Source organism: Zea mays, chromosome 3 (genome assembly GCF_902167145.1).
Source record: "Zea mays cultivar B73 chromosome 3, Zm-B73-REFERENCE-NAM-5.0, whole genome shotgun sequence".
NCBI classification, from domain to species: domain Eukaryota; kingdom Viridiplantae; phylum Streptophyta; class Magnoliopsida; order Poales; family Poaceae; genus Zea; species Zea mays.
The window spans coordinates 57675854-57685515 of NC_050098.1; the positions used below are offsets into that span (position 1 = coordinate 57675854).

The 9662-nt window shown below is 41.7% G+C and overlaps 1 protein-coding gene across 1 annotated transcript; it reads left to right on the plus strand.

The window, feature by feature from the left end:
* Nucleotides 1-606: 606 nt before the first annotated feature.
* Nucleotides 607-5358, plus strand: LOC100283617 (dihydrolipoyllysine-residue acetyltransferase component of pyruvatedehydrogenase complex). The gene is made up of 8 exons (NM_001156518.1): nt 607-1049; nt 1133-1288; nt 2308-2433; nt 2893-3272; nt 3530-3777; nt 4283-4371; nt 4782-5009; nt 5098-5358. The coding sequence occupies exons 1-8, from the start codon at nt 819-821 to the stop codon at nt 5209-5211; spliced, it is 1572 nt and encodes a 523-aa protein (NP_001149990.1). The 5' UTR covers nt 607-818; the 3' UTR covers nt 5212-5358.
* Nucleotides 5359-9662: the final 4304 nt, after the last annotated feature.

Below are 9662 nucleotides of genomic sequence, written 5' to 3' on the forward strand. Positions count from 1 at the left end.
CGCGTGGACAAAATTATCTAAGGTAGTTCTTTTAGATTCCAAAAGGTGGGAGCATCGAAGCCTCATGTTTGCAATTCCACCGTAAATGAGATCATGTGATTGATGTGTCAAGATCTTTTTTTTTGTACTTGGAGTAATTGTGAGTCTCTAAAATCACATGTAAGTAATTGGGATCTTTTTTTTTTTGCAAAGTTTCTGCATTGATATTACTATAGTTCTGGTACATATGTGAGTAATCGTCTGTCTAGGCCAAGAAAATCAAGTTGCAGTTTTTCTTAAGCACACAGGAGGTAGTAGGAATGTAGCTCTTCCCCAAATAAATTGATTGTGCCGTTGCAACGTATGTAATTTGAGAAACCGTATCTTATCAAGTCGTGTCTTATAAAAAGAGAGAGAGAGAGAGAGTGGAACCAGTATTTATAAGCAATATGTGATGCATCATATCGTAAACTTCAGATCGGATAGGAAAGCGCCAAGACGCTCACGCTGCCAGCTCAGCTCGTGTTCGACCCATGCTTTCCACGAAGCATGGGCAAGACCAAGACGGCAGGAGCAGGGGAGCAGCAGCTGATGATAAGCTAGCTAGCCAGAGTCCCACTCCACTTTACCTCCTTGTCAGCTGCTCGCACTTGCAGCGTCCCGTTCCCGCACTTCTCTTCCTTCTCGTTTCGTCCTGCACAGCGCACGCAACTGCCACCGGCCACCGCGCAAACTCCATTGCGCGCAGATCAAGACCGCCACACCCACCACCAGCGCTTCAGCGGGAGACGTGACGACTGACGAGACGAAGCCTCTCCCCACGGCGCCTCCCCCTCCACATGGCCTGGGCTCGCCTTGCCTCCCGCTCCCGTCTGCGCCCCGCGGCCTCCGCCGCCGGCCGATCCCGACACGCCTCAACACCGGCTCCGCCTCCGCCTCCGTCCCCACCTACCACACGCACGGTACCTGCGGCCACCTCCGCGCCACCGCTCCGGCGTCTCCTCCTGCTTCCGCGGCACCGGTTTGCTGACGCCACGCCCTCAGCATCGACCGCGTGGCTGCTCGGTGCCGTAAGTTCGCGACCCCCACCTCACCTCCTTTAGCCCAGCCCTCACTTCGGTTTTGATGTTGGACTTGGCTTGGAACCGTGCAGCGCTGGCGCCAGGGGCACGGCAGGAGGTGCTTTGCGAGCGCCGCCTACCCGGCGCAGGCGACGCCGGGGGAGGCGTCTGAGCTGGTGGATGTGCCACTGGCGCAGACTGGGGAAGGCATCGCCGAGTGCGAGCTTCTGCGCTGGTTCGTCGCCGAGGTGAGTGTGAGGCTGCCTACAGTTTCAGTTGTCCCGTTCTGCTGCTCAGATTTGTGCTCCGGGGATGCGGGTCATAAAATTTCGTTTGTTCCGTATTGTCTTTGTAACTTAGTGCACGGTCATGGTTACGTAGTTGAACAATTTATTTCCTCTTATTAGTACTGGGAAGGTAAGTTCTGGGAAGAATTTTGATTCTTTAAGTTTGAATTGATATGCTTGTTTGAGACCACATGTTGATCGTAAACACACAACAAGACATGTCAATTGGTTTTAGCAGCAGCACAGCTTGTCCTTTTCCCTGATGCTATCAATTGATGATGTCATAAATAGTGTAACAGCTGCTTAAATAGCTGACCTAAATACTGTAGACAAGTCAAAAAATTTGATGATGGAATTAGAAAAAAGGATCAGTCCTATACACAGCCTGTCTAAAACTGCCAACCTACCCTTAGGGCTTGTTTAGTTGCAAGAGGATTGAGGGGACATATAATCCCTTACTAATTATTTTTTACTACCAACGGAATATATATTCATCAATCCTCTCCAATCACCATGCACGATGGCAATTGGCAGTGCTTTAGTGTGAAGCACCTAGTTTTTAAGAAACTGGTTTATGGAAACTGAGGTGCTTCCAAACTGGTTTTCTTTTGGCATACTGAGTTTTGTGCCTTTTTCACAAATTATACATGATTAGACTGAGCTTTCCTTTTTCTTAGAGGGACCTTTGTAAGAGTTAGACGGCTCATGAAACATTGGTTGAACATATGTGATTTAAAGAACTATAACAAAGACATATGGGTATGACTGAAAAAAATCTTCAACATAACTAGAAAGCTATTGTGGCTAATAGTTTGAACTTTGAAGACTATTCTGGGAGTGGGATCTTGAAAACAAATTAATCTTGCATAATGCATATACTATGTTTCTACTTTCTTTGTTCAGTCATCTGAAATTTTATAATTCCTGCCTTGCAATCTCTATGTAACTGCAGTTAAATTGGATGATTGTTCATTTTACAGGGTGACCAAGTAGATGAATTCCAGCCACTCTGTGAAGTACAGAGTGACAAAGCAACTATCGAGATAACAAGTCGTTTCAAGGGGAAAGTACATAAGATTCACTTTGTCCCTGGTGACATAGTGAAGGTAATTATCAGATCAATTTTGTCAAAGTTACTTCTCTAAATTATCTGAATAAACTTGCTGGCATGTTGTACAATTCTCTGTGGTGATTCGTGCAGTATCAATAGACTTTGAACTCCCTAGTTTGGTTAAACTTAACTTACATAACTCAATGGACTCTCTCCAGTCAGGAATACAAATACTTGTTGACTTTTCAATATCTTCAGTGTGCAACTTTGGCTAGTATTCTCCATTAAAATATAGTTATTATCTAATAAATGCATGAGATTATGAAAGCTCTTTTTTTAAAAAATCTACAAATGTTTTTATGTTTCCTAACTAAATATATTGAACACAGTGGTGGTTAAAGTTTCAAAAGTTTGACCAGATCTTGGTCAAAGTGACAAGTATTTGTTATCGGGGGAGTATTTCCACTAACTTATTTTTCTCAACAACTGACCTAAGTCAATTTATACTTCTTAGGTTGGTGAAACTTTACTGAAAATGGTTGTGGGTGACAGCCAAATTGTTTCCCCAGATAATATAGTTCCATCCGCTGGTAAGTCCCTTGGAGTAGAGTCTGCAGTTTTCTCAAGTGAAGGCAATGTTCCTGGTGGAAATCTCTCTACACCAGCTGTTAGGCATCTAGCAAAGCAGTATGGGATCAGCATAAATGAAATTGTTGGGACAGGGAAAGATGGTAGGGTTTTGAAAGAAGATGTGTTGAATTATGCTGTCAGCAAAGGTGTTTGCAAACAACAATCGTTAGCTTCGGAAGGGAACATTGGTCAAGTTGAGTTACTAGAGGAAGGGAAAGCATTACTCGATGAGGACTTCTATGAAGATAAGAAAATCCTTCTCAGGTATTGTAAAAGTTTTCAAAATATCCTTGTGCAGTGGTGAGAGCTGTCTCATTGAATCATCAGATCATAGGTTCAAAACAACCTCTCCTTATTCATGGGGGAAGGCTTCGGTTTAATTTATCCCTTTTCCAGACCCCACTCACGTGGGAGCCTGCGGCACTTGGTCTTCCATGCTCCTGCCCTTACTTTGTAATGATAAGTCATATGCATGGTTGCTTTAGTTTGTGTGATTTTAAGCTGATCTTTCCTTTCTGCAGGGGATACCAGAGATCAATGGTCAAATCAATGAGCCTGGCAGCAAAAGTTCCACATTTTCATTATCTAGAGGAGATAAATTGTGATTCTCTTGTGCAACTAAAAACCACATTTCAAAATGAGAACAAGGATCAAACTATCAAGCACACTTTCCTTCCGTTCCTCATAAAGTCACTTTCTATGGCACTGAGTAAATACCCTATGTTGAACAGTTCTTTCATTGAGGAAACTAACGAAGTTGTGTTCAAGGGTATGCAATCTTTGAGTTTTTCGTTTCGCTCTTGTTTCCTTTTATCCCAGAAAAGGATACAGAAAACAGTTTAACTGATGGCTCTGGTGCAGAACTTCAGAAATTTGATCTATTTTTTCCCATTTTCCCATTCAACTGCTAATTTACTCTGTAAACATGTACACTCCTTTTTCTCAATGTTTGCCCTTCTCATCTTCAAACTACGACCAAGAAATCCACTTATTGTAGCAGGAAGGTTTAAGGAGTAGCTTAGCATAGTCTTCTTAATTGTTTCGTGCAACAATTTGAACATGAATGACAAGGGGTCATGTTCATATGACAGGAATACAATACCAGTGGTTCTATTACAGGATTGTATTTTTTGCACTTATGACAATACATCGTGTGATTTAAAGTTCAACTATGAATGATACTCTGCTATTTCCCTTTCCATGTATTACACCATTTTGACTATTCAATGCATTATTTTGTGGTGAAGGTGATGAAAAATAGTTTATTTTGTTAGGGCCTCACAACATTGGGGTGGCGATGGCTACAACACATGGATTAGTCGTGCCAAACATCAAGAAAGTGCAGTCGCTATCAATATTGGAGGTTAGTAGCAACTTCTTTTTTCTACGGAATCCATGATAATTTTTGTTGCTTTGATCTATAAGATTTATCCCTGTGATTTTGTTGCTAGGTCCTAATAGTTCGAACAATGAACTACAGTAAGTTTGGATAGTTTCAGAAGTTATTTCTTTCTTCAGCAGAAATGAAAATAAATTCTTGTACTCAAGCTTTGGAGATAAATAACTTATCTTCTAGCCAAACCTCTGAAGAATACTTCCGTTGAGAATAACCCTCATTCAATCTAGGTAGTCATTTGCACAACATGCAACTTAGTAAATCTTATATGTATTGAGACCAGAGAATTTGAAGACTGTCCAGTGAGACCTTCAGCAGTCATGGTTGTGTGCCTCTTCTGCCTAATATTCTGATTATCTTGAGTTTCATTGCACCAGATCACGAAGGAATTGGCGCGATTGCATGAGATGGCATCACAAAACAGGCTAAGCGCTGCAGATATTGAAGGTGGCACTATAACACTTAGTAACATAGGTGCCATTGGTGGCAAGTTTGGCTCTCCACTTCTGAACCTACCTGAAGTTGCCATCATTGCCCTTGGGCGGATTCAAAAGCTTCCTCGCTTCGATGATGACGAAAACGTTTACCCTTCATCCATAATCAATGTATGCTTGTTCAAATACATGTTTCACTAAAACTAAGCCTGCATTGCTGGGTTTCACTAATTGTGATCCCTCAATCTATGGTGTGCAGGTTACTGTTGGAGCCGATCACCGAGTTGTTGACGGGGCCACGGTTGCAAGATTCTGTAATGAATGGAAGAGCCTCGTGGAGAAGCCAGAGCTGCTCTTGTTGCATATGCGATGACCCAGTAATGTACCGGTACATACTACGACCTGAAACGGAGGCATTTTGGCATAAAAAAATAAATCCATGTATTCAAATAAATAACCAACGTGGCTTCTCTGCCTGGAAACAGTGGAAATAAATTGGGAGTTATTTTCGGAGTCCTAATCTTATGTTTTCCTTTGCTGAAATTCATTTTTAGGGCTATTTGGGAACTCCATTTCTTCAAGGGATTTTCATTTTCCAAGAAAAATTAGTTCATTTTTCTTTGGAAAAATAGAAATCTCTTTGAAAAATGGAGTTCCCAAACTAGCTCTTAAAAAATATTGCTGCTTGAAGCAACGTCACATCCAGATTTATGGACAAATCCAGATGCATCTTATATGTATGCTGACGACTCAGTGTATAGAAATCAATTAATCAATGTCATAATCTTTATTACATAATGAAATGTCTTAAAAATAACTGAATAAAAATAAATTGAATTAATAGAACTTCTGTGGGGGATAAATACCCCTAGGTGGCCATGATCCGAGAGCGCGATCAGAAGCAGGAGAGGAGGGCAGTTACGTGGGCACGAAGGTGCATGAACTGAACCTCACGCATGCAGAGGCCACGACGTGCTTCTTGAAGACACTGACTTTCGGATAAGTCAGAGCCAGTTTCGTAGATAGAGACGGATTGGTAACGATCGTGCGTGGTGTGTAACGATGATTCAGTCGACATAAGGGTTGATTTGGTGGACATGTAAATGGAGGGGATTCATGGGGGAAATTGAATAGCAAGGGGATTCTGTCGCTATGATCCCCTCCATTTTGGAGATCCTAAGGGGAAAATTGAATAGCAAGGGGATTCTTCCCCATGGATCATCTCCATTTTCATGTCCACTAAACCAATCCTAAGGCAAAGAAACACCCCTACTACAACGAGATACATTCTAGTAAGCATAGTCGTCTTCTAGCTCAAGATTTCTCTGTAACCAAGAGTACTGAGAAATACAACCATGCAATCACGTAGGACGTTGGGCGTTACGCGATCCAGCGGCCCGAACCTGTCTAATTCCTTGTGTTTCATCGTGCCCTGCACGAACCATCGAGCTACAATCAACTTCGCGAACCACCCAAAAGCACTACGTGGTATGTCCTGTAGTGCATCGTCGGTACCAAACTCCGACAACTTCTCCACAAGTGTGATTGACTAGGTGACGATGACCTAGATCTCATCGAACTCATTATAGTAGTCCTCCTCTGGCAGTACCTGTTCTTGACCTAGACATTATTTATAGCAAGTGTGACCTCACATATGGTCATCGATCAGCAAGTGTGTAAGAACAAGTGTAGTGTAAGGCTTACTAAGGAGGAGTTTGAAGGCTAATCATTAGCTTTTAATTAAGTTGGTCAAGATTTTATTAACAATTACTAGGTATAAGTAAATACCATCCCAATTAAATAAGAGATCATAGATGAAGTATCCACAATGTCATGCATGTCTGTTTTAATTTAATTCCATAAATTACTCATGTGAAAGGCCCAAGCCACTCATGACCGTGAGCACGATTGATATATCAGCTTTACACTCTACAGAGGTTGTACATCATTACCCACATGTCGTGTATCCCCTCTAGCATGGGTTAGCTAGACCCTTAAACACTTCTAAGGTGAATGGCTAGGATCCACTCTGAGGCCTTTACAAAGATCTACTAGTATGAGAAAACCCACTGGGGATTCAAGATGAGGTGGTATATGATTCCCTCATCTAAAAACCTATCACAGACAGATCAACCCAAGAACCTCCCTATGATTGAGCAACACTTCCCCTCTTGCCCCTATTGGGTAAGATTCTCACACACTAGTTTTTATAATTAATTAGCCAAGACCACAACCATAATAGTCTTGTGGTAGCACTGTTTTCTTGGGTGATCGCTCAATGTTCCAATTAAGCAAAATGATCTTGTCATGCATAATAATTAAACCATCAATAATAATCATGATCAATGTTGTACATGTATCATTAACCCTGAAAGTCGCTTAGAGGGAGGGTGAATAGGTGAAACCTGAAAATTATAAACTTTGAACACAAACTTCACCCGAGGTTAGCGTTAGAATGAGTAATAATGAAATCAGATTGCGGAAGATAGTTTTTCTTGTGATGAGATGCTCAATAATTGCGGATAACTATGGGAGCTAGCTCAAAACGATTACAAGCAACAAAACTTAGAGAGAGAGGGGGGATGGAAAAATCAAATCGTAAAGTAATAATCAACACAAATGAACATGATGATTTGTTTCCCGAGGTTCGGCTCCGAAGAACCTACTCCACGTCGAGGAGGCCACGTAGGTTGGGTCTCTTTCAACCCTTTCCCTCTCTTAGAATGCCACTTAGACCGGTTGAGTGCTTCTCCTTAATCTCGAGGGTCACATAGACCCCGCAAGGATGACCATACAATTAGGTGTCTCTTGCTAGCTTTACAAGTCACTTGAGAGTTTAGAAGGAGATGATGAAAGCACAATCAAGAAACCAAGCGACAAAGAGCGACAAATTAAACACTAGCTCACACTCTCTAGAATCTCTCACAAGGCACTTAATCACTAATGAACACAATCACAATTGATGCATTTGGAGGACCTTTGATGCTTGTGTGAGGCTTTGGACTGAACTCTAGCTCTTTGCAATGAATGTGGGAGTTGGAATGCTTGGATGTGTTGAATGGAGGTGGTTGGGATTGTATTTATAGCCACCAACCGCTTCCTAGCCGTTGCCCACTTTCTACCACCTGCGGACGGTCCGCCCTCCTGGCCTGGACAGTCCGCCCCTGCACATCAACGGCTGAAATCGCAACGGGGCTATAAGTGCATTAAATGCGTCGTCAGATGTCAGATAAAGCAGTCATAGATTGTTTGGCTATGCACACCGAACGGTCCGTGAGGACACTAAAAATGAATTTTACCGAACCCGGCACCTTCGGGGTTTTCAGGATTTCAACGGGCGGACGGTCCACGAGTGGAACGGTCCTCACTTGGTCCTGGACGATGCTCTTCTCTCCTTCGGACAGTTCGTAATAGAAATGTGGTTTTCAACATAGCTCATGTCCGAGGTGAATCGAGGTGTCGCGGACGGTCCACCGGTAGGGCCCGAACGGTCCGCGCACAGGTGAATTCTCCAAAAAGTTCTCCTGTCTAGAAGAATCTACGTTATTCCGCACAGTCAACTTTTGAATAGAGATGGATAGACTTATGCACCTGTGAAACAATCAACTAGGCAAACTAGTTAGTCCATTAGATTGTGATGGTCATCAAGCACCAAAATCAATTTAGATAAAATGGTTAAAGCCATTTTCCTTTCAATCTCCCCTTTTTTGGTGATTGACGCCAACACAAACAAAAGCAAATATAAAGTGCAGAAATGTAACTAATTTGCAATTTTGACAAGATTGCATAAGTTATTGGAGTAAAAGCAGTTCCAAGTATATATGTATGTTTTTGACATAGCTAAAATTTTGGACCACATTTGCACCACTTAGCATGTTTTTGCAAATCTTTTGGAAAATTTTTTTCTTGCAATTGGCCTAAGGTGTAAGAATAGAATTTTCATAAGCATTTCTATGTTTTGAAAGATTCTCCCTTTTTTCAAATGCTTTTCCTTTTGGCCAAGTAAAATCTCCCTTTGAATAAATTTCTCTCCCTTTGGTATGAAAACATTTTGCTCCTCTTAGTTGTCAATAGGGTTTTCTCAGAAAGTACTAATTTTGGAAGACTTCAAACCTTTTTGAAAATAGGGTGGTGGTGCGGTCCTTTTTGCATTGGCCTATTAATTTTTCTCCCTTTGGCATTAAGCGCCAAAAACGAGGAAATCTGAGACTTTTTACAAGAAAAATTCGAATGAAAGAACATGAGTTAGGCAAGGAATATTTGATACTGATAGTATAGAAATCTAAAGCTAAGTATAGAAATACACTTGGAAGCACATTAGTATTAGCTTTTGGCACAAGGATAAGAAATATGTAATTGTACCAAATGAAAGAGACATGCCATGATCAAAGGTATGAAATGAGCATAGTTTTCAATATTTCAATCAAGGTTTCGAGAATCTAACACATTCAGTTCATTCCTAAGCTCATAGAATCTCTTTTAATCTAAGGGCTTGGTTAAGATATCGACTAATTGTTTGTGGGTGCTAACATGATCAATAACGATATCTCCCCTTTGTGAGTGGTCTCTGAGGAAGTGGTACCGAATGTTTGTGCTTAGTGCAGTTGTGTTCAATGGGATTCTCCGCCATGCAGATAGCACTCTCATTATCACATAGGAGAGGGACTTTGCTTAATTTGTAGCCATAGTGCCAAAGGGTTTGCCTCATCTAGAGTAGTTGTGCACAACAATGCCCTACAACAATGTACTCAACCTCGACGGTGGATAGAGCTACTGAGTTTTGGTTCTTTGAAGCCCAAGACACTAGGGATCTCCCTAGAAATT

What these genes read in the sequence shown, in the direction of transcription:
- LOC100283617 (NM_001156518.1), top strand. Translation starts at nt 819, where the DNA reads ATGGCCTGGGCTCGCCTTGCCTCCCGCTCCCGTCTGCGCCCCGCGGCC. An exon ending in TGCGCTGGTTCGTCGCCGAG is followed by an intron (nt 1,289 to 2,307) that starts GTGAGTGTGAGG and finishes TTCATTTTACAG; the next exon opens with GGTGACCAAGTAGATGAATT. An exon ending in TAACGAAGTTGTGTTCAAGG is followed by an intron (nt 3,778 to 4,282) that starts GTATGCAATCTT and finishes TTATTTTGTTAG; the next exon opens with GGCCTCACAACATTGGGGTG.